Source organism: Pituophis catenifer, unplaced genomic scaffold, assembly GCF_029215685.1.
Source record: "Pituophis catenifer annectens isolate HBS135680 unplaced genomic scaffold, rPitCat1.0.hap2 SCAF_4, whole genome shotgun sequence".
NCBI classification, from domain to species: domain Eukaryota; kingdom Metazoa; phylum Chordata; class Lepidosauria; order Squamata; family Colubridae; genus Pituophis; species Pituophis catenifer.
Genome location: NW_027256884.1, coordinates 65,639,578 through 65,665,296, shown reverse-complemented (window position 1 = coordinate 65,665,296; position 25,719 = coordinate 65,639,578). Strand labels below are relative to the sequence as shown.

The following is a 25,719-nucleotide window of genomic DNA, read 5'->3' as shown; positions in this document are numbered from 1 at the left end:
AATTTGTTAAGTGAATCTTGCCCCATTTTACCACTTTTCTTGCCACATTTGTTAAGTGAATCATTGCAGTTGTTAAATTAATAACACAGTTGTTAATTGAATCTGGCTTCCCTTTTTGACTTTGCTTGTCAGAGGTCACAAAAGATTATCACATGATCCCGAGACACTGCAACTGTTATAAATATGAACTAGTTATCAAGCATCCAAATGTAAATCATGTGACCATGGGAATGCTGCAATGGTCAAAAGTGTGAAAAAATGGCCATAAGTCTCTTTTTCAGTGCTGTTGTAAATTTGAATGGTCACTAAATGAGTAAATTTACTCATGTAAGTCGAAGAGTACCTGTACTTGGGTGTTTGCATTTTGTTGTTTTTAATGTTGTCTTTTTAATAATGTATTATGAATATTTCTATTTGGGACACAACCTTCAAACTGATGGGTTTCCCCCCCCCCTTGAAATACATTCCTGGTGATGAACGACTTTTGTTTCATATTCTTTGCGAACTTAAAAGTATTTCAGTCAACTAAAAATAAGTTACGATTTTTTTAAAAAATGGAAAGATAATGTTGATTACAGTTACATCCAATAGCAGATTGAAACTCAGCTCACCCAGTCAGAAAATACATATTTTTTTCCCCAAAGATAACTTAATTTTTCTGGTGACTTTTCTTGTGCTACTGAGAGGCTGTGCCATCTGGTCTTCAGAGGAACCAACCTCAATAAAGTTAATGAAAGCACAGTGGAAAAGGCAGTGATTGTTTTCTTCTGCCTGCACCACTTTTCTTTAGCTTCTTTTCCGTTAGACTGATCTCTGTGATATGAGTTTTCATTTGTGATGTAAGCTTAGAAAGACATAGAATATGTTATTCTATTTCAGATGGTCTCCGTGTAATAATTAATTGATTATTAATTAATTAGCTTATTTTGGGCTAAATTAGCATGAAAATTATCTGCATTCTTTTTACCATTAAATATCATTACACATTATAGATTTTGAGATTGTAGTTTTAGAGAAATAATAGGAAATAATGAAAGGAGCAGGATTTATTGCAATTTTGGAGTATTTTTTGGTGCTTTTTAAAATAAAAATAGTTTTAGAATGCAAAGATAGGATATACATATATTTATTTTGGCACATACGTGCATTTAATTCTGTAATATTTTAAGAAGAAATGTAAGGCAATCTTACTTCTGTATGTTCTTTGTGGATTAGATTATTTTCTGTGGTGTGACCTTTTTAGTTTTATTTATGACAGTCTTTATGTTTTTTACTCCTAATATTCTTTTTAGCTAAAATTCCTTGTCTGTATCTTTTCATTTATTTTATTTTATTTTTTTAAAAATCAAGTTTTATTGGTCCCCGTCCCCCCCACCATTCACCCACATCTTTTTTGAACAGAGTATTGGCCATATCTTATCTTATACAATTGATCAAATTCAAATACATTTTACTCAATTACAATTTTTGCCACAATTTTCTTTTTACCCCTTTTTTAATCGAATCTCAATATTTCTTTGCTTACTGATATAAACAACATCTTCATTCGCCCTCTAATTCTAATTTTCCTGCTTATTCGTATTTATTCTCTTTTATTTTTTAACCATTCATTCTTTGTCTTAGTATATTTATATATGTTCCGGGTTGCCTTTCTTCCATTTCATCTTTTTTGTTGTACAGCAATCTTTCTTCTCAATCCTGCCATCTTCCTCTCTTCTTTCCTTCTTACTTTCTTTTTCCCTCCTCTCCTGCTCCTCTCTACTTCCTCTTCCTTTCTCCTTCTCCTCCTTTCTTCTTCTCTGTCTAGCCCTCTCTCCTACTCTGATTTCCCCTCTCTTCCTTCCTCCTCTCTCTTCCATCCCTCTCTTCTCCCCTTCTCTTCCATCTCTCTACTCTCTATTCCTCTTTCATCTCTCTCTATTGCTGTATTCATTTTCAATTTAATATTTTCCACTATGATGTCCAGTCAACCCTGATCTTTCTCATTTATTAAAAATATTACTCGAAATTCCCCTCCTCTTTTTAATTATTAACAAATATTTCAATTTATTGCATTTTTTCCTTGAAACCTTTGTTAAAATAATCTTCCAACCCTTGCTTTTTTCCCTTTAACAATGTTTTTCTTCTGTTTTATTTCTTACAAGTCTGTCATTTACATCATTTACAAACATTCCATTTTCATTCAATTTTACATTTCAATTTCAATTCCCATCTTAATTTCAATTAATTCTTTTGTTGCTTTTATTTCTCTCCACTTAGTGCTTCCTCCAATATCAAAAACAGTTCATTTTTTTTCACATTTCATCTACTGATCTATTTTACATTAAACAGTATTTTCACATATAATTTCTACAACTAACATCTTTTTCTTTATTAACATATTAATATTTTCACTGATCTTATCTTATTTTTCAATATCTTTCAATATCTTAACCATTTTCTTTTAAACTCTTCACAATCCCATTTCTTGATGCTTTCCTCCCTTTCTCCCATTCCTTTACCTACTTTCTCTTGCTTCTCATTCATCTTTTCTTTCTTTTTTCTTGCATTCTAACCAATCCTCTGCTTCCTTATTTCCCTTAAATGCTTCTCTTATTTTTTCAAACATCTCCCTTAATATCTCACATTCATCCTCCCAATTCTCCATATTGTCACTTTAGAAGGCTAGAATTTTCCAATTTATTATTTTCATTCACTTATACTTCTAGTTTCAAACTCCATGCGATATCTCCTTTTTCTTTCCAGATAGTGTCCAGTTCAAATGCTCACTTGAGCCATCACAATCTCAGTCCTCATCCTCTCTGCTTTTCTTAATCTTTTCAGCTGTATACTCCTATGGCTCTTTCCCACAATCTCTCCTCCAGCAGATGTCTCTCTTCAATTCACAACTCTTTCAGCAACAAAGAATCCATTTTATAGCTCCACGGGAACGCCCGTTTCCTCTCTTCCGAGTTAAATCTTTTTATTGTTTAAAAAATGTTCCTCTGTCTCCTTTTCACTTGTCTTGTTTTTATTTCTTTCAAAATCCAATTTTAAATCCAGGTAGAAGATTCCTTTTAGGGCTTTCATTTTAACTTTAAAATTCCTCTTTTCCCCCCCTCTGCTTAAATTCCCAAGTGCAAATTAGCCGCTAATTGCTCGTTGGGACTTCTTTCAGGCTTTTAAAAGTTTTTTCTTCTTACCTGTGAGTTGGCCAATCACTCATCCGGTAACAATATTCTGTTCAATCACCACTCCTGCACTTCCTCTTTCTGATCGTGGCCACTCCGGCTTTTGACAGCTCCATGGCTGCCTTCCTTCGCCAATGAGTCGAAGACTAATGCCGGCACTTCAGGGAACTTGCTCTTTCCCTATCCGTGCTAGCCTGCATCTTTTTTCTTCACTGTCCCTACAAGACAGCTATGATCCCTAGGGATCCCCAAAATTGGCTGGGATATCGGTGCTCTTCTGGAGCTCCAGAATCCACACTGTATCGCCTGATGCCAGCCACGCCCTCTCTCCTTTTCATTTATTTTAATTTTACTAGTCTAGCCTATAGATATACTGCATGGCTATATATACCTCATGATTTACTTTGTGCTAGTTAATGATGTAGGAGGAGGAGAAGATGATCATGATGATAATAATTATAGTAATCATGGTGATGATGATATGGGCACCTAATCTGTGATTAGATCTTATAAATTAATTGAAGTATAACAGAAAAGTTCGTTTTGTTGACCCCCCCTTTATTATCTCCCTTTCCACTTTTTTGCTGTCTTTTGTATAACAAGATAATTTTACCAACAGATTTATAACTCTCATTTTAGTGTTATATTTACATCAGAGAAATTAGGAGAGTGTTGGTATGCATTGAAGCTGAATGGACAGATGCCTCATCCAATAAGATTGCCTGAAGTAGAATGTGAACTTGGGAAGTAAGTAAGCCTACATTTAACCTGAATCATGGGTTTAATTATATACCAGAACAACAAAATATTATTTTCTTTGGCTAAATTGTTCTTTGATATTGAGACAACGAACCATTAGTTCAGTTCTTGGCAGACTTGGAAGGAGACTATAGATAATCCTCAGCTACATTAGAATTTTTTACTGCAGACAAAAATGAAGTTTCAGCATAATAGTTCATTGCATACTATAAATATTTTCCTGAGACCTACAGAATACAGAACACCACAGTTGGAAGGGATCTTGGAGGTCTTTTAGTCCAACCTCCTGTTCAAGTAGGAGACCCTATACCAAGGGTATCAAACTCAATTTCATTGAGGGCCACATCAGAGTTGTGTTTGACCTCGGGGGGCTGGGGTAGGGCATGGCCAGCTCAACATCACTTCTGTCAGGGGTGCCTGTGGCGGCCCAAGTGCTCTGCCAGTGAAAACAGGCTCCGGAACTCTGTTTTCAGCTGCCACGGCCTCCTGCAACCCTTTGCCAGTAAAAACAGAGCTCAAGAGTCCGTTTTCACTGGCAGAAGCACCACAGGCCGGTCCTTCGCTATTTCCAGGGTGGCCCCGCAGGCCAGATCTAAGTACCTCGCAGCCTGCATCCAGCCCTCGGGCCTTGAGTTTGACACCCCTGCCCTATATCATTCTGAACAAATGACTGTTCAATCTTATCTTGAAAATGTCCAGTAATGGTATACCCACTGGAGGCAAGCTGTTCCATTTATTTATTGTTCACACTAGCAGGAAAATTCTCCTTAAATCTAGGTTGGATCTCTCTTTGATAAGCTTCTATTCATTACTTCTTATCCTACCCTCAGGTGCTTTGGAGAATAGGTTGACCCCCTCTTCTTTTTGAAAACCCCTCAAATATTGGAAGACCTACTATCATATCACTCCCAGTCCTTCTCTTTGTTAGACTAGACATACAAAATGGAATTGATAGTTAACATAATTGGGGAAAATCTGGCATTCATTTGACTAGAAAGCATAAACACAATCATCTTATTTTTTGTGCTCAGACTTACAAGATAATCAAGACATATAGCAGTTCTGCTATAATAAATGCTATTTGCAGGAGTTAATGAATTACAAATTGCTCTTGACAATTATTTATATTGAAAGGAAATGCAGTTATTATCACTTATGTTTTGATAATTATTAATTTGTGTGTTAATTATTACTAATTTTATGGACTGTAGGTGTGCATATTACCTCTTTCTGGGTGCAAAATATTTTTTTCAAAAACTTTTGTAATTGGTGCCTAGCTAGCATGACCTATATAACTAATTTAATTCTAAAGCTGTTAAATTTCATTTCTGAAAGCTGTTATTGTAATGCTTTAGATTTTTTTTTAATAGATCATGCTTGCTGTGTTAATTCTGTTAGAGTCTATTACTGGTTTTTAAATATGGTCATGACTCTACCTTGAAGAGAATTGAAAGAATGCTTCTTTTCTTTGATCAGAATTTCTGTCAATTCATGATGACAAAATATGTGAAATCTTTGCCACAGGAATAGGAGAATCAGTATTAGCATTGGTAAAAACATAATGAATAGTGCTGAAGACATTTGCTTGAATAATTTTTCAAAGAAAAGAAAGTGCTATTTAAATAAAGTAACTAGCAGCAACATTGGAATTAGCCGAGTAATTTATAATGATTAAATAACTTTTTTTTTGTGGCGCTTTGTTACAGATGGGTCAGCCAGCATATTCCTCTGGTTAATTCTACATATGAAATTCTGGAATTGGAATATGTGAACAGCAATCCAGGCCATTTTTCAATGGAGATTGACCCCAAAGCCCAAGTAGGTTTTACTGATAAACATTTGTATTTATGAAAATGTTTCATATGAGACAGTTTCCTTTAAGAATTTAAATATTGGTCACGTATTCTGTTTTATTGTTTAGAAGAAAAAAATATCTGTATGAACTCTGTATTTTGTAGAAAATAAGTGGAATTTCAGGCCAAAATTTTAATGAAGTTTATAGGGAACAGTTAAGACAAAGCCCAAGACTGATATAAGAATAAGAAGTAAACACAAATATCTTAATGGAGCAAAGAAAAACAATGCAATATAATTTAGAAGTCACTACAATTATTTTGAAGAAAAAAACCTAGAGTAGTTAATTATGGAAGTTTTAATGTTTAGCATTCCTTTATGTCACAAAGAATATACAGTATGAATTGAGTCTAAATCTTGGTGACTTCATAAATAGATTCATTCTGTTGTCTTCATGACAGTATGGAATAGTTTGCTTTTGTCTTGTCTGAGGATGTGTTTTTCAACCTTGTACTCTAGTTAGCAGCCTGGATTTCTTAATGGTATCCCATCTAAATATTAAGTGGGTCTGACTTGTTTAGTTATTTTCAATCAGTTAAAACAAGCAAGATACAGAGTGGTGTAGCACTCTTTTTATCATAGTAAATTGTGGATAGTAGGTTGTGGCATTCAGGCGCAATACAAGGTAAAAGCAAAGTATGTTTTATTGAAGAAAGCTAGGGAAGTGACATAAATATTTTAAAAGAATACGTTAAAGTGTTTTACAGAGTTGATAAACCTCCTCAACCACTGGCACATTTCAGTATAAGAGAACTGCATGTTTCTTGCCATTTTTTGCAGCGAGTCTTAGCAAAGTCAGAAAAATTGTTGAATCTCTAAATTTTTCCAAAGCTGCTGAAGTTACCTATTTGTTTAAGTTTTGTACTTCAAAATAGTCAGAGTCTTCTTTGAATCAAATCACTCTTTTGAACCTTGTATTAACTTTTGTAAACAGTCCAATAAGCCAGTATTACCCTAGTTTCTCAGAACTTATTTCCTTAAAATGAATAGGTTGATCAAAGATATATAACCTCTCTTCCAGTGGGATTTTTACATAGTGGCACAAACACAATATCACTTGAGAATGGAGAATGGAATAGAAATAATCCTACTAAACTGAAGAGGAAGTGAAACCAGCAAAAAGAGAGATGTCAAGTTTGAACTGCTTCCTAACCATTTGTACAGTTATTGCTATTCAACTTGGCAACAAACTGGGGGGTGGGGGGAGGAAGGGTGAGAAGGAATGCAGATGATCCAAGAATAGACCTGTGAGCCCAGAACCCACCAAGATCACTTCTGCAGGTATCCAACAAAGAAATGAACTGTTCTCAAAACAAAAGATTGATTCTTAATTGGACAGCATGATCATTATGGGTGGGAAGAAGGGGAAACTAATGTTTAACTATGTAGCATTGTATGAGAAAACCTCACAGCTGGTTTTATTTCTTCAGTGCCAAAATGATTTATCCAATAAAGTTTTACTTTTGGGATTTTAAAGTTCCTGAATACGCCTACTTTTCTTGGGTTTGCTAGTTGGACAGAGGAAAGTAAACCAGCTCTCTTTTTAACCCATATCGCAGCCTACTTGGCTACTTCCAAGAGTGCTGCAAGAGGAGATGGAGAAAGATGTCTGGTGCAGAACGAAAAGCGGAGATGGCAGCAAAAGCCAGGGCAGCCCTATCCAAGGAGGTGCTGGTGGGAATGCTAGCAGATTCCGGGCATAGGTGGTCATGATCTGATCCAAAGAGTGAACAGAGAAATCAGAGCAAGGAAAAGTGGGAAAGGCCGTAGAGGTGGAATTCCCCCTATTCCTACTGGGAGTAGCCATAACCCATGGATTGAAGTGGAAAGCCAGGTGGGCACTGCCAGAAGGACAGTGGACTGGGAAGAGCCGGTGGACTGAAACTTCCTGACTGTGTGCTGGAATCCTTCAATGGAGCAACTGAGAGCAATTCATGAGCATGAAAGTGCGGAGCACAACATCAGTGCACTCAACCTCCCTGGGACCAGGAGCTGGTGCCAGTCAACCCTGAGCCACTGTGGGGCCTTTGCTTTCCTGAACCCAACCCGCAATGCTGAGGACCATGACTCAAGGCGTAGGGAGCCCCGAAGGGATGACCATTCCTCCCCAGTTGGCCTTGGGACAAGACCAAGTGCCCCAGGGTGCAGCGGGAGTTCAGGCACAGGTGATCTCATAGGCAATGGGGTTGCTGCTGGGAATGTCCTGGTCCAAGACAATCAAGAGCCTCCCTGCCTGAGAAGGGAAACTGGAGAAGCTAGCATACTTTCTGAACCAGGCATGGAGCCACATGGACCAGTATGGGGGCTGCCTACCTGAACAATGTGGTGATGTCACTGCGAGCATAGAGGGTGAGGCAGCAGATTGGGTGTGCTCATCCACAACGAAGGGGTGCTGGAGTTGGGGAATGTGGATGCCTTCATGGAAGAGCTCCGGAATCAATTCGGAGACCCCTCACAGGCACGCTGAACTGAAGCAGAAATCTGGATCATCATTGCAAGGGACCAGATGGGTGGCTGAGTACATCGACGAATTCCAAGGCTTGGTGGAAAAGCTGAGAGGGTGGCCGGAGCGATTTATTTTATTTGTTTATTTTATTTAATCTAATTTTTATACCGCCCTTCTCCCGAAGGACTCAGGGCGGTGCACAGCCCCAAAATAAAACAAACACATATATAAAATTTAAAAGCAATTTAAGAACATATTAAAATTGGACTTCCGGTTTGTTTGCCTCCGGTGAAAGACCGTCCCTTTTTAAGGACCGCCAGCCCCGCCGCCTGTAGAGCCGCTTCGATTTCGGGAAGCGGCTTGAAAAACTTCAAAATCTGCAGGATTTGAGGAGAAGAGCAAGCAAGGTGCAGGTCGAGCCCCTGTGAGTCCCCAGAAAATCGTTACTGGGGAGGAAACAGGCGTGGCTCCCTTTCAACTTGCTGAGACTCCGGACGGCGTGGGACAACTCTGCTTTCCGCAGAGCAAGCCGGCTGCAGCAAACATTTAAATTGAATGAAACCAACCCTAACAATTAGCGGAAATATCAACTTGAACCCTCAAATCTGGAAATCGCAAGTATTATTGCTTTGGTGACGATCGAGCGGAAGCGGTTTGAAAAAAAAAATGGCGTCCGGCTGCAGAGTTAACAAGCTGAGAGTGAGAGTGGATTTGTGAAGTTATTTCAATCAGCTACAAAGTTGCTCTGCCTGTAATAAGGAGGAACTGGAGAAGGGGGAAAAAATTCCTTTTTAAAATCTGAGTTTGCTTCAGTCTAGTTTCTATCCCCAATTTGATTAAACCTGGGGGATTTTTTCAGAGGACTTTGTGGTGGTGGAAAAGGAAAAAGGACCTCCTTTTTCAGAAAATCTAATATATGTGGCAGGATGGCTTCTAAAAAGCAGGAAGGAAAGGCAGCAGGGGGGGGGATCCCCCACACACAAACATGAACAGCAGCTTCCTCCTGCTCAACAGAGTCAGAAAAAAGATTTTGATTTTTAAAGTTTAAAAGAATTTATTACTCAGGCTCTGGATGATAAATTTCAAAAATCTCAACAGGAAATAGATGATAAATTTCAAAAATCTCAACAGGAAATTATGCAGGAAATTAATGAAATTAAAAATATGGTGAAGGAGGATTATGGCAAGGTGACTAAAAAAATATCGAATGTGGTGTCTGGCCTGTCAGAAATTATTATTAAAGTGGATTCTAAATTGGAGGAATTTAAATCAGTAGTCAATGTTAAATTTAAGGATACTGACTATAAAATTTCTGATGTTGATGATAAAATGCAGAGAGTTGAAAATGAAATTACAATGATGCAATTCAGGGCCATGGAATTTGCTATAAGGCTTAGAGGTATTAAAGAGAATGACAGACAAGATTTGAGACAGATTTGTGCTGAGGCTTTGGCTGTGTTATTGAAAATCAATCCTGAAGAGGTTTTTTACAAAATAGACAAAATTTACAGAGTGAATTCCTGGGTGGCCAGACAAAGACAATTGCCTAGAGATGTGGTGATATATTTTACAGACAGAACAATAAGAAATGATATTTTGCAAAAATCTTTTCTTTCTTCTGTGCAAGTGGAAGGAGCTCAAATTGGAATTTATAAAGAACTACCACCTAAAATGTTAAAAGATAGAAAAGACTTTGGTTTCTTAGTGAATGAACTGAAAAAACAACAAATACCATTTCGGTGGGACGCTCCAACTGGTATAATTTTGAAGTACAATGGAGAAAGACATCGGTTGAACACTGTTGAGAAGGCGGAATATTTTTATTCTACCGTTCTTAAAGAGAGATCACCATCTCCACGTACATCCACAGTGTTGGAGATTAAGGAGAGCGATAAGAAACAACCTCAGCAAGAGAAGGAAGAACAGACTAAGCAGGTGGAGCCATTGGAAACGCAGGGTGCTACAGGAGGTTTTCTGGAGGAGCACCTGTTAGAATCTTCCCCAATTTTGGACCTGGCTCGGATAGTTGAAGTCAAAGACCAGCGTGTAACTCGTGCAAAATCTAAGCAACTTAAAGAAAAGCAACAACAGGAAAGACAATACAAAAAGGGAGCTAAGAGTACTACACAAGAAAGTGAAGCCATGGGGGGAGCAAAACCGAAGACTTCGGAAGATATTCGGCTATTGTGCTCGTCGCTTCAAAAAGATGAAGATGACAATTAAGCTTTTATCTTGGAATGTTAATGGGCTGAATTTACCACAGAAAAGGAAGAAGCTATTTACATATTTGAGACAATTTAATAATGATATAATCTGTTTACAAGAAACTCATATTAGAACTCAAGATCAAAAATACTTGATAAACCCAAAATTAGGAACACATTTTATAGCTTCAACTTTGGAAAAAAAGAATGGTGTGGTCATTTATGTAAATAAAAGATTGACAGCTAAAATTATAGAAGCAGATGAAGACGATAGGTTTATAGCAATTGAATTGCATACAGTAAATGGCCAAATTCTTCTGATTGGAATTTATGCTCCTAACCAACAACAGGACCATTTTTATAAAACTTTACACACTAAAATACTGCAATGGGATTATAGATCTATTTTAATTATGGGAGATTGGAATGGAGTAATTGATTCCAAATTAGATAAAAAGAGCCTGGTGAAATCAAGGATTAGATTACCACAGACTTTTTTCAACATGAAAGAAGATTTGGAATTAAAAGATATCTGGAGAATACATAATCCAAAAGAATTGGACTATACTTTTTTTTCTGACAGACATAGATCTTTCTCTAGGATTGATTTTATCTTGTTATCAGACGATCTATTTGTTAAGACAAAAAGAACAAAGATTTTCCCAAGAACCCTGACCGACCATAGCCCAGTATGGATAGAAATTGAGATGGGAAAGACTGAGAGAAGATCATGGAGATTAAATGAAAACTTGTTTAGATATGAAAAAAATATAATAGAACTTAAAAAGCACTTGAAAGAATTCTTTGAAATAAATTTGAATAAGGGTACTCCAATTGAAATTGTGTGGGATGCGAGTAAAGCGTATATGAGAGGGGTACTCATTCATATGAATTCTAAACATAAACTAAATCGACAAAAGAAAAGATCTGAATTGGAAGTAGAAATAAAGAATAAAGAACAGTTACTTATTAAAAATCCAACAGATGAAAGAATACGTGGTGCTATAAAACTTTTGAAAGATCAATTTCAAATGCTTATGGCGGAACAAGCTGCAACAAATTTACAATATGCGAAGCATAATACCTTTTGTAATGCCAATAAACCGGGCAGATGGTTGGCCTACACATTAAGGAAGAAGCAGAGTATACGGACTATTGATAGTATTGATATTGGAGGGAAAGAAATTTTTCAACAAAAATTAATTAAAGAAGCTTTTGTAGATTATTACACCAAATTATATGCTAAAGATGATATGCAGAATGGACTTATAGAAACATATTTAGAAAATAAAAGAGTCACCAAAATTACTAACCAACAAAAGGAAAGAATGAATTATCCTATAACAGTTGAGGAGATAATCACAGCAATTAAACAATTAAAAATAGCTAAAGCTCCTGGAACGGATGGCTTGACTGCAGTGTATTACAAAACTTTGCAAGCAGAAATGGTGGAACAACTTAGAGACTTATTTTGTAACATACAACAAGGGGGTAAAACAGCTTACATTTCTTTGATACCAAAAGAACAAGTAGGTCCTAAAAAACCGGAGAATTATAGACCAATATCTCTTCTGAATAATGATTATAAAATTTACGCAAAAGTACTAGCCAACAGGTTGATGCCAGTAATCCAAGAGGTGATTCACGATGATCAAGTGGGATTTATAGAGGGCAGATATATGAAGGACAATGTAAGGCAAGTTATAGATTTATTGGAATATCTTGAGAAGAATAAACAGATCCCTGCAGTGCTGGTCTTCCTGGATGCGGAGAAGGCCTTTGATAGAGTGGACTGGAATTTTCTACTAAAGACTTTTAAAAAGATGGACTTTGGGGATCAATTTATACAGGCGGTCTCAGCAATTTACCAAGAGCAAAAGGCACAGATTATTATTAATGGAAGTTTGACAACAGATTTTAATATTGAAAAAGGAACAAGACAAGGTTGTCCCTTATCCCCATTGTTATTTATTTTAACACTAGAAGTCTTGTTGAATACAATACAGGACTCGAATATCTTGAAAGGTATAGTGATAAGGCAAGAGGACTACAGAATAAAGGCATTTGCAGATGATCTGGTTGTTACGCTAACACAGCCGATGGAATCAATAATCCAGATGAAAGACATTATACAAGACTATGGCACAGTATCAGGTTTTAGACTGAACCAGAAAAAAACTAAGATGATAGTTAAAAATATGACACAAGATCGTAAACACAAACTTGAAAGGAGGGCAGGTTTTGAGATTGTACCAAAGGTTAAATATCTAGGAGTTCAGGTTGCAGAATCAAATATGAAATTGTTTCAAAATAATTATGAGGTGTTGTGGCGAGAAGTACAGAAAGATATGGAGACTTGGAAAAAACTGCAGCTGTCTTTACTTGGAAGAATAGCAGCAGTTAAGATGAACATTTTGCCAAGATTTCTTTTTTTGTTTCAAATGATTCCGGTGCTTAAAAATGATAAACAATTGAAAGAGTGGCAAAGTGGAGTGAATAAGTTTGTCTGGAACGAGAAAAAACCGAGAGTGAAATTGAAAATTATGCAAGATGTTCCAGAAAGGGGAGGTCTTAAACTTCCAAACCTACAGTTATATTATGAAGCAGCAGCTTTATCTCAAGCAAGTGACTGGTTTGGAAGTAAAAAGACTGGAATATTGAATATAGAAAGTTTTGATCTTGAATTTGGATGGCATGCTTACTTATTTTATGATAGTAAAGTGGATAAAGTATTCAAAAGCCATATACTTAGAGACTCATTGATGAGAGTTTGGAAGAAGCACCGACTCAAATGGGATTATAAAATACCGCTATGGCTGGATCTTGGTCATATTATGTGGAATACAAATATAATGTCACTCGGGGGGGGGGGGTTATATAAAGAAGTTCTTTTTACAGATGCGGGCAGATGGCAACTGAAGACATTAGAGACACTGTTGGACGAAGGGATTAACTTGACTTGGTTACAGTATAATCAACTCCAATTGAGATGGAAAGAGGACCAAAAAATTGGTATAATGTTACATGAGGAAGAATTGGTTAGACATATAAAAGAGAAAGGTCCAATGCATATTAAAAGGCTTTACAATGTTTTGTTGGAAAGGGATTCAGAAACTGAATTGGTTAAAGATTGTATGATAAAGTGGGCACAAAATTTTGCAGAACCAGTGATGTTGGAAACATGGGAAAAAATTTGGGTTCAGAATGTTAAATTTACACAGTCACAGAATCTGAGGGAAAATTTTTATAAAATGTTTTATAGATGGCATTTAGATCCTAAGAAATTGTCGTGTATGTACCCTAATGTTCAACCAAAATGTTGGAGATGTGACTGTTTAGATGCTACATATTATCATGTTTGGTGGACTTGTAAGAAAGTGAAGGCTTTTTGGATAAAAATTTGGTGGGTTATGCAGAATGTTTTGAAGAAAAAAATTCAATTTTCTCCACAATTGTTCTTACTGGGTATAGTTAAGGGTTTTACATTGGGTGAAACAAAGTTGATATTGTATATGATAACAGCAGCGAGATTATTGATAGGCAAATACTGGAAAAATGAAGCTTTGACCACTATCGAGGAATGGACTTTAAAGATGGCCAGTTTCGCAGAGATGGCAAAGATCTCAGCATACCTAAAAGATCGTTCACAAGAGATTTATGAATGGGAATGGAAAAAGTGGATAGATTATGTGCAGAACAAATATCAAACTAGGAAGTATCAAATAGCTTTTCATTGATACTATTTTCATTATATTAAGATAGAAATACTTGAATTTTGTGAAGATGAAAAATTATATGGGGGATGGAGGGGTTCAAGTTTTATATAAAGGGGTTTTTTGATGGGAGTATATTCTGTGGAAGTCCGGGGGGAGGGGAGGGTTAGGGGGGTTAGGGAGGGTTAGGTTGGGGAGTTTGGGGTGGGCTGGGGGGGGAAAAATGGGGTGAAAATGTAATTGTAAAACTTTTGCAATAAAAAAAAAAAGAACATATTAAAATTGGCCCCGACATCATTAAAAAATAAAATAAAAGCAATCCATCAAAATTAATGTTTAGGCCAGCCCAGCTTGTTGGAACAATAATGTCTTGAGGGCACGGCGAAAGGTGCGTAGGTCAGGGATCATCCGTATCTCCGGGGGCAATTCATTCCAGAGGGCGGATGCCCCCACAAAGAAGGCTCTCCCCCTGGGGGTCACCAGTCGACATTGTTTGACTGACGGCACCCTGAGGAGTTCCTCTCTGTGGGAGCGTACTGGCCGGTGGGAGGCTATTGGTAGCAGAAGGTGATCTCGTAAGTACCCAGGTCCTAAGCCATGGAGTGGTCTAAAGATGGTAACCAACACCTTAAATTGCACCCGGAAGACCATCGGGAGCCAGTGCAGCTCGCGCAGGAAAGGTGTTACATGGGAGCACCGTGTCACTCCCATAATCACCCATGCAGCCGCATTCTGGACCATTTGGAGCCTCCGGGTGCTCTTCAAGGGGAGCCCCATGTAGAGAGCATTACAGTAGTCCAGACAGGGAGTGACGAGAGCATGAGTGACCGTGTGCAAGGAGTCCCGATCCAGAAAGAGACGCAACTGGTGAATCAGGTGAACCTGATAAAATGCCCCCCTGGCCACAGGGGGGCTTTTTATCAGGTTTGCCTGATTCACCAGTTGCGTCCCTTTCTGGATCTTCTAGAGAAGATCTTCTGGAGACAGCCGCACATCCAGGAGGACACCCAAGTTGCGAGCCCTCTCTGAGGAGGCCAAAATCTCACCCCCCAATAGTCAGCGATGGAACCAGCTGGCTATAATGGGACGCCGGAAACCACTGCCATTCGGTCTTGGATTGCTGGTCTACCATTTCTGAGATGGGCTGAATTGGGAGTTGTATCAGAATTCTCTGCCTCAAGGGTCCCTGACAAACTCCAAGCATGGTACCAGTTGGCAACTGCAGTTGAGTTGGATCTGATGGAATACAAGCAGCATGCAAGGCTGTCAACCCCGAAAGAGCCAGGAGTCACTGGGATGGAGAACCTTGGCAGCCCCCTCCTCCTCAACCCCAAAGGAGACCCCACAGTGTCCAGCAGGGTGCCTGCTTCTGATGCAGTCAGGAGGGCCATTGGGCCGCTACTTGCCCAGCCCCTCAGCCGATTGTGGCCCCAAACCAGACAAAAGCTGAAAAAGTACCAAAGAAGGCAAAGGTTGGCATATCTATTTGTAGAGGTTTCTCCCCAGTCCAGCAAAGGATAGAGAACTCTGACCACCAATAAACCCAACCTAATCTTCTATGAGAGCAATAGTGAGGAGGAAGATGACCCGATGAGAAGTGTAGTCATTGCCCCTTTCACTGCCTGAGTGGAGATCATGATGCCCCATTCTGGAGCCCAAGGGGTCTTTACTACACTAATAGGTTGCACCCACTGCCTGGTCAACCTGAAAACCATACAGAAGTTGGGGCTGAGAGTAAGGAAATTGAGGCAGCCTATGAAGTTCAAGCAAGCAGATGTCTCAGTCATGGGGTGGGTGTTGCCCACCTAACAGAGCCAGTGAGCATGAGGGCAGGGAGTCATGAAGAAACAATCTAGTTTGTAAAAGCACCAAAAAGGGCAGAGATGATGATATTGGGGTTGTGGTTGAAAAAGTGTAACCCCACGGTGGATTGGGAAAGTGACTAGTGGTGCTTAAAGCCAGCAGTGAAGAAGCTAAAGCTGATGGGGAGGATGGAGCCAATGAATGCCCTAGCAGAACCTGATTGAGGGGAGCCGTCCATCCCAAGAGAGTGCAGAGACTTGGCAGAGGTGTTCAACGAGAAGGAATCTGATGTGCTCCCTCCGCACCACCCCACTGACTGTGCGATAGAAATATTACCGGGGGCTAGGTTACCCAAGCCAAAGATGTATGCGATGATCCCCAGGGAGATAGAGGAACTGAGGGATTTCAGGGACAAAAACCTGGCTAGGGGTTTCATCCAACCGGCAAAATCCCAAGTGGCAGCCCTAGTACTTTTCAAAGAGAAAAAGGACAGGTCGTTGAGACTGTGCATGGATTTTTGTGGAATTAATGATGTTTGTGTTGAGAACATGTACCCCCTCCCCCTCATGAAGGACATGTTGGGGTACCTATCCAAAGGGACGATATTTACCAAATTGGACTTGAGGGAAGCATACTACCAAGTGAGGATTAAAGAGGGTGATGAATGGAATACAGCTTTTAACTGTTTGTTGAGAGTACTATCAATTTTGTGTGATTCCGTTTGGACTGCAAGGGCCCCCAGCCATGTTTATGCAGTTGATAAATAAAGTGTTCATGAGCATCTGTGCAAGTGGGTGTACCTGGTGACATCTTTATCTATTCCGAGATGATGGAAGAGCATGTGAAGTTAGTACATGAGGTGCTGAGGAAACTCCTGTATGCCAAACTTTATGCCAAGCTATCAAAGTGTGACTTTCATAAGATCAGTCTGAACTATTTGGGATATCAGGCATCCAAGAGGGGATGGAGATGGATTCTGGAAAAGTGAAAGCAATACTGGAGTGAGAAGCCTCTTGAACAAGAAAACAGCTGCAGAGTTTTTTGGGCTTTGCCAACTTCTATAGGCAGTTCATCCCCTTACTTGCCCAGATCGCCTTGCTAATCACAAAGCTTCTCAAAACAGGGGGGTGGGGGTGGGATGAAGCCTAAGCCCAGCCAGCTGCTGAATTGGATTATGGAATGTCAAGCAGTGTTTGAGAAGCTTATGTGGCTTTTAGTGGATGAATCAGTTCTGAAGCACCCGAGCCTGGACAAGCCTTTTGTTATTCAAGCCAATGCCAGCGATATGGCGGTAGGGGCTGTCCTACTCCAGAGGAATGCTGAAGGAAAGCTACAACCTTGCACCTACACATCCTATAAATTTACTTACACAGAGAGGTGTTGGGCAGTGTGGGAGAAGGAGGTCTATGCGGTACGGTGGGCACTATTGACATGGAGGCAGTTTTTAGAAGGCAGCAAGATTCTGTTCAAGGTGTGGACAGACCACAAGAACATGGAGTTTCTGAGGACCTCAAGAAAACTTTCACCAAAGCAAGTACGTTGGATACAATATTTTAATTGGTTCAATTTCATGCTCAAGTACCTGCTGGGTGGAAAGAAGGCTTTGGCAGCCATACTCTCCTGGATGTCTCACTACAAAAGCACCTGGGAGGAGATAGTCAGCTTCATCATATCCTTGCAGCAGCTGGCAGCCCAATGCTCTGAGAAGTGGTGAGGTTGGCTGTTCTCCAATGGTCCAATGAAGGGTTGATGTATCAGAAGAAAGAAGTCCTACAGAAAGATGAGTGGTTCAAGGCCCACCAGAATGAGATGGCAGTGAGAGAAGACCTGGCCTGGAAAGGGGACAAACTATCCCCTTGCGAATCCATGTTCTACATTAGACCCATGATGTAAAGCTGGCTGGCCACTTCGGATTTGTAAAGACTAAAGACTCTCCACCTAGTTAAGAGACAGTTCTGGTGGCCTAAGATGAAGAAGGTCATTGAGAGCTATGTGATGAATTGCCCAGTGTGTGTCCATGAAACGGATGCCAGGGAAAACCCCTGGATTCTTGCAGCTGGTAGCCAAACCCAACAGGCCATGGGAAGAAATCGCTATGGACTTTATTGTAGAGTTGCCGGAGAGTGGTGGAAGTACTGTGATTTGGACAGTTGTCAATCTGTTTTCGAAACAGGCTCATTATGTTGTCTGTCCTAAACTCCCTTTGGCTCAAAGACTAGCCAAACTGTTTGTGCAACACATCTACAGCTGCATGGAGTCCCAAAACATATCATCTCAGATCACAGGGTGCAATTTACTGGCAAGTTTTGATGGGAATTTTTGAAGCTGATAGGATCCTCCTAAGGGCTAGTGTTCCATCTGAGTACTAATGGGGTGACAGAATGGACCAATGCAATGATGGAGCAATACCTACATTGCTATGTGAACTATCAACAAACAAACTAGGCAGAGCTTCTACCATTTGCAGAGGTGGCCTATAATAAATCAGTGCATAGCAGCACTGGTTTTACTCCATTCAAGGTGGTTACTGCCTATGACTGAATTCCCAAGGGAACCTCCCTCCTTAGTAACACAGACAGAGTGGATGGACATCCTAAGAAGCTCTTGGGGGAACATTCAGAAAGCATTAGTGAAAGCGGGGGAATCATAAAAGAAACAAGCTGATAAAAGGAGAGCTCTGCAAAAAGAGTTTAAAATCGGGGATAGAATCTATTTATTTGCAAAATACTTAAAGTTGAGACAACCCTGAAAGAAGCTGGTCCCTAACTACATAGGTCCTTTCTTGGTTGTACGTGTCATAAACCTAGTCACAGTATAGTTAAGGTTACCAAAAATATTAGAGAGGGTTCACCCAGCATTCCGCTGTAGTCTGTTGAAACCGTCCAAGGCTCCAACCTAAGACCCATAGGCAAAGAGCCTCCACAACCTATACTGGTGGCAGGAGAGAACAACAGGATCTCCAGATATTTTAAGGGAAATTTACAGTACTTAGTATAATGGAGGGGATATCCAGCATCAGAAGTAAAGTGGGTAAAAGCGAAAGATGTAAGAGCAGCAAGTTGATAAAACATTTCCACTCCAAGTATCTGAGTAAATCTGGAGGAGGGGTGGGATCCCAACCATTGTGACTATGATGTTAACCCATACTTATATCTCTTCCAGGTTTCCCTTTATCCCCAGCATGTCAAGTTTGAACCACTTCTGAACCATTTGAACACTTATCGCTATTCAACTTGCCAATGAACTGGGGGGAGGGAAGGGTGAGAAGGAATGCAGATAATCCAAGAATAGACCGTGTAAGGCAAGAACCCACCAAAGTCACTTCTGCAGGTGTCTGACAAAGAAATGAACTGTTCTCAAAACAAAAGACTGATTCTTAATTGGACAGTGTGATCACTATGGGTGGAAAGAAGGGGAAACTAATGTTTAACTATGCAACATTGCACGGGAAAATCTCAGAGCTGGTTTTATTTCTTCAGTGCCGAAATGATGTATCCAATAAAGTTTTACTTTTGGGATTTTAAAGTTCCTGAGTGTGCCTACTTTTCTTGGGCTCACCAGTCGGACAGTTGACAAGGGAAAATGAATCACTTTTTCCTTGGAAAGGTCATTCTTGTTACTAGAATTGCAGTATCCAATAAATGAACAAGAGTAGATGAGGGCAACCTATTTTTCATCACAGTAAGATCCTTTTCCTTAGTAGAACTACTTCCCAGATTGTTTCTAGAACATGAAATTATCAGTTTTATTGTAGAAGATAACTGTTGTCTGCTATTTTTATGTGTTTGTTTGACTATAATATTAATAATGGGCATTTTACGACTTGTGGGCCACATTCAGCCTTTCAGCTTTCCCTGTCTGGTGGTGGCAGTGGCGGTGGGGGATGGGGCAAGAACAGAGTGGCATCGTGGAGGTGGCAGTGGCAGCCCTCCACAACAGTCCCAGTTTCTTATGTGGCTCCTTGAGAAAATTTATTGTCCAGCCCCAATTAGCCAAACGGGGATACAGTTTAGAGGGATAGATTAAATCAGGCTACAATAAACTAACACCATTGAAACTGGATTGAAAATTATTTTATTTCTGAATGTGAAAATAACTTGGATAATGCTTGTTAAAATTGCATTTTGACTTTTTAAAATTGTGTCACACGCAAGACTTAAAAGTATCTCTGTGATGTGCAAAAAAAAGAAGAAGAAATTTGGCAGCAGTGTATGACTTGAAAAACTGAAGCTCTCTTTCCCCCCATATTTTAAAAGCAACCCCAGTTCCATTTTTGTGGTTAGCAACATATTCTATAGTTTCTAGGGAATAAGCATGCTGTGATTTCACTTAGTACTGTTTACTGCAGTGCATTTATCAATTTTAGCAGATCCTGCATGCTGAGAGTAGGGAAGTCACATAGTGGAACATCTTAATCATGTAAACATCAACAGTGCTGATACAAGAAACAAGAAAAGAATTGGCTTGAAAAAAAGGAAAGGAAAGGAAAAAAAGAACATTGGGGTTTTTTGTTTGTTTGTTTACTTGCTTGCTTTTCATCTCTCTCTTCCCTATCCATGTTTTTGCAGTTGACTGTTGCTCCTCATTCCACTACTGAAGTATCAGTTCTGTTTTGTCCATCTGCACTAGGAAGAACAAATCACACTGCAAGCATAATTTTCAAATGCCCACAGGTAGGAATGTCCAATTAGATTTAATGAATAACAGATTATCTAATATTAACACAAGCAAATGTTAGGCTGACAATAAAAGCTAGTTTTTTATAGTATGGCTCAACTGTAGTTTTCCTCCTCCTCCCCCCCACTTCTTCCTTCCTCTTCTTGTTGGACAACCCACTCCCTCTTTCAATCTAACCAAGAGTGTTCCTATATACTTGAAAATAAGTTGAGAATTTAGGTCCCAAAATGCACCTTCAAAATTGGGTTTGACTTATCCATAGATGTGCGGTATATATATGGTATATAAAGATAAATATTTTCCTTCCTTCCTTCCTTCCTTCCTTCCTTCCTTCCTTCCTTCCTTCCTTCCTTCCTTCCCATATTTTTTGTGAATATAATTAATATTGCAATTAATATCTTTAGTAATAATTATGAAGGGGGAGTACAAGTTGTCGTGGCTAAATCATGGTATTTGAGACTAATTTGCATTGCTAAGCAATGCAGCTATAAAACACATGTAGCCACATTACTTAAAAACAACAATTTCAGTAATCTCTGTTGCCTTCGCTGAGTGAGGATTGCAGGTCTTCAAGCAACTTCCTACTGGCTTCCAAAAAGCAAAGTCAGTGGGGAAGCTAGTAGGAAATTACAAGTCTCAGGTGGCTGATGAGCAGGTAAATGGTTGCAATGCAGCGCTGCACAAATGTACTGTACTGGGCAGGGGATGGATGCTCTGGAGGGCAGAAGAGTATACAAGTGGCTGCTATAGCCTGATACAAGTGCAGCTTGATGGGAATGGGTACTATGGAGGATAGATAGTATGAAAGTTGCAGGAGCGACTAGCAATCTTCCCTATTGGCTTCCTCTTTTTCTTTGGATCTTCAGGGCTGCCATGCTTAGTGCTGTGGGAAACTGGGAGGGTGGATTGCATGGAGTGGTGGAGATATCTAGCCCTAATAACATTCCTTTCTGTGAGAGTCAAGGACTTTCGGCCTGCACCTGGAGTGGCATGACTGGGAGACATCTCCAGATGGGACTATGCACTGATCGGACCGTGTGATGGACATGTGGGTGCAGGGGAAGGGACTTGGACTTTCTTTGGGTGTGGAAAACCTGGAAGCTTTCAGATTCGGGTTTTCCCAGATGTGCCAATATGACATCTCTAATAAAATGGAACTTTGAGGAATTTCTAGCTTTGGAGTCTTCTTTCATTGGGAGTGTTACTTGGAACCCTGACACATAACTTTAAACAGTTTCTGAACAGTTGGCTATTAACCAAAAATTATCTGTGATATTGTGGGAAGCCACCTCCGACCTAGAAGAATGAAATATTTTGAGGAATATTAAAAAGAGCAGATTATTATATTTCCCCAAAGGGAGAAATGGAGAAACATGGTTTTTTCTGAGGCAGAAAGCAGCCTCCAAGTCTTTCTTAATAACCCAGCAGATGCTGAGGCCAGCTTTTAGAAATGCAGATTTGGACTTCCGGCACTGACGTGGAGTCGAGGCAGCACGGGGGGGAAATCGCTCCGTTCCCAGTGCCGATTTTCTGGCGTTTCGGCAACCCCTAAGGGAGAGGATCAGTTCTGGTGGGACCGGCAAGAAAGAGGGGAAGCTTCAGAGGAGGTGTGGAGAGGTGCAGTCTCCCACCACACCAAGAAGGACCCTCAATCCAGACGCAGAAGAAGACAGCCGGTATGGCTGACCCAAGGACCTGACATCCCGATTGAGAACAGCAGGAAGCAGAAAGTGAAAAGGGTGCAAGATGCGGCAGTGAGAGCGGAAAAGTAAAAGTTTTAAATTTTTTTGGATTATTTGAGAAAAACAGACCGGAGGGGCAGTGGACAGGAAAGAAAGGCTCTGAAAGTGAACGGGCGGCAAGCGACAGAGCAAACGTGAAGAGGGCAAACCTTAGACCAGCAGAAGAGCACCAGGGGAGTGGAAAAGGAGACAATTGGAAGAAAAGTGAGTGTTCCAGAAAGCTGGGAAAGAGAGACGAACTGAACAAGAGGTTCTGTGTTTATCCCTACAATTGTTGCTCTAACGGAAGTAGAAGTGCGGACAGGCAAAAATAAAGAACGCACCAGAGTGACAGGGCAGATTGAAAATCTCCATTTTAAAGATAAGGATTAGTTGATTACCACTTTTTGAGTGAGAGATTAAACCTCAAAGGAAAGACTATACTTGAACTCTTAAATATAAACTTGAACTCTAAAAATATGTAAGAACTGAAAGTACTGTGTATATTTATATATAATTTATATATTGATATATTTATTATTTATAGAGTAAATTTTATATTTATAAGTAATTAACAGCAAATTATTATTAACTATTTATTGTCTCTTTGACTCTGATCTTCTCTTTTCAATCTTTTCTCTTTCTCTTTTCTCTATCCCCTTCTTTTGATTTGTTTATTTAATATTCAAACAAATATATAAAGTTAATATTAGACTTTTTTAAAAGGATTAAGTTGTAATAATATAATTATTGAATCAATTATCAATTAATTAAGGTAACTATTAATTAAGGTATTTATGAATTTTTCTTTTTAAAGGAAAATATATTAATCAAGTAAAAATCACATTATAAAACTAGGTTTTTGAGATATAATACATTGTGAAGGGTAGAGGATTATTGTACAATTTAGTAGTGGGAGATAGGCAGAGAAGAGAGGGAAAGGAAGTTGAATACGAAGTGGATGGTGATCTGGGAAAAGATAGATAGGATTTTAGGAGAACAGTATAGAATACTAAAGGAAATGACCAGCACCACTACAACCACCGTGAAAATGGGAAAGAAAACTACCTCGACATTGATTGGACCAGCGGCTTCTCCTGCAGCACAGAGAACAATAGAAGGGATGTTCCCATCAGAAAAACAACTCCCTACTTTGAGTATGCAAACCATGCAGGCTACCCTTGTAACAATTCAAGAGACTATGATAAAAATGCAGGAATGTATGACAAAGAACCATGAAGAAACAAGGAGGGATATGGATGAGGTCAAAAAAGAAGTTAAAAGTGATATTCAAAAATTAGACGAAAAGATGGATTCAGTACAAGAAATTATACAAAAAAATGACCAACGAATAACAGTCATAGAAAAAAGAACAGAACAAATAGAAGAAAAATTGGACTCACTGGATCAGAAAATGATGGGACTAAATAAAGAACTGGAAAATACAGTGGCACATCTGGAGATGGAGAGAGCTGCATTTTAACTGCAATTTCAAAACATGGTTGAAGATAGAGAAGAGGACTTAACATTGGTGATGGCGGAAGTGATCGCAGAGGCTCTTCAATGAGATAAAGATGAAATAATAAACGAGTTGGACGAGGTTTATAGAGGCCACACGAATTATGCCAGACAATATAAATTACCAAGGGAGGTCCATGTAAGATTTGTGCGACGAAAAGTGAGAGACATTGTTTATAAAATAACGAAAAATGAACCTATGTTTTATAGAAGCAAGGAAATAATTACATTAAAGCAAGTCCCTAAGAGAATAAGGGAATTGAGAAAGGAATATTGGTTCCTAGCCACACTATTAAATAAGCAGCATATACCGTTCAGATGGATAACACCAGAAGGAATGTTGGTGTCGTGGCAGGGGAAAAAAATAAAAGCGGACTCACAAAATAAAGCACAGCATCTACATGACCAAGTGATGGGCATAGAAGGAACAAACAGTAACAGGGAGGAGCCTGAACGGAGAACTAAAGGGAAACAGAGACAAGAGGAATGAGAAAAAGTACTAGAGGAGGGAGATAAAGAGGAAGAAGGAGAAATCCAAGAGGAAGAAGGAGTGAGAACAAGAGCCAAGAGAAAGGACAGGAAGTAATAGGAAAGAACGTATAGGACAACCACTAAGGAATGGAACAGAATTTAAAAATCTTATCATTAAATGTAAATGGTCTTAACTCTCCAGCCAAATGACATCAAGTTTTTAGAAAAGCAGTAAAACAAAAAATGGATATTGTGTGCCTCCAAGAGGTACACATAAGAAAAATACTTACAATGCAAAAAATTAGGTAAATCATTTGTAACACTAGCAGAAGAAAAGAAAAGAGGAATAGTGGTGTACATTAAAGAAGGAATAGAGAGTAACTTGAAGTATGCAGATTCAGTAGGAAGAATATTGATGATAGAGGTAAAATTTAAATATAAAAATATTTTATTGGTGGTCATATATGCGCCGAATAGTGGACAAACAGAATTTTACAAAAAGTACATGAAAAAATAATAGAACAAAAAATGAAGAATGTATTTTTGATTGGCGATTTCAACGCAATTGTAGATGTAAAAAAGGATTATAGAAGTGATCAGAGCAATAAAAAAAAAGAAAAATGTGCTGTCTAGAACTTTTATGGATCTAGTAGAAGAACTAAATTTAGTAGATAGTTGGAGATTTTATAATCCTGAGGTAAAGAATTTCACATATTATTCCAATCCCCATAAGTCCTGGTCTAGAATAGACATGGCATGGGTAACTAAAATACTTATACAAGAAGTAGAAATAGTAGAAATAATGGCAAACAATTGGGCTGGCCATAACCCAGTAATGTTGATATGGAAAGGACAACAGAGGAAAAAGAGTAGATGAATGATGAACCCACAGATATTGAAGGAAAAGGAATATATTGAACAAATGGAAAAGGAATTAAAATTGTTTTTTAAAGATAATACAAAATATCACACCTCCCTTCAGAATTTAGGGACACAACGAAAGCTTATGTGAGAGGATTAACGATAACTTATAATGTAAAATGAAAAAAGGAGAGGGAAAAAGAATATAATAATGTACAAGAAGAGATTAAAAATTGGGAAGGAAAATTACAAGATAATCCTGGGGATGAGCAAACTAGAGGTAAATGGATAGCAGCTAAACATAAATTGAATATATTAGAACAGGAAAATTATGTAAAGGCATTGGAATTTATAAAACAGAACCATTTTGAGCACGCGAATAAGCCAGGGAGGTAGCTTGCTTATAGATTGAGAAAAGAAAGGGAGAAAAGAATAATTCAACAACTACAGGACAAAAGGGATAAAATGCAACATAGTTTAGAAAAGAAAAATGAGATAGTAATTCAATTCTTTCAAGAACTT

The 25,719-nt window shown here is 38.8% G+C and overlaps 1 protein-coding gene across 1 annotated transcript in view; it reads left to right on the top strand.

Annotated features, from left to right (window-relative positions):
* The window catches only part of CFAP47 (cilia and flagella associated protein 47), a 525,834-nt gene that overhangs the window by 321,718 nt on the left and 178,397 nt on the right, over positions 1-25,719 (top strand). Inside the window, 3 exon segments of the mRNA XM_070944210.1 lie at positions 3,810-3,917; positions 5,636-5,747; positions 20,518-20,622. Coding sequence (XP_070800311.1) covers positions 3,810-3,917; positions 5,636-5,747; positions 20,518-20,622 — 325 coding nt within the window.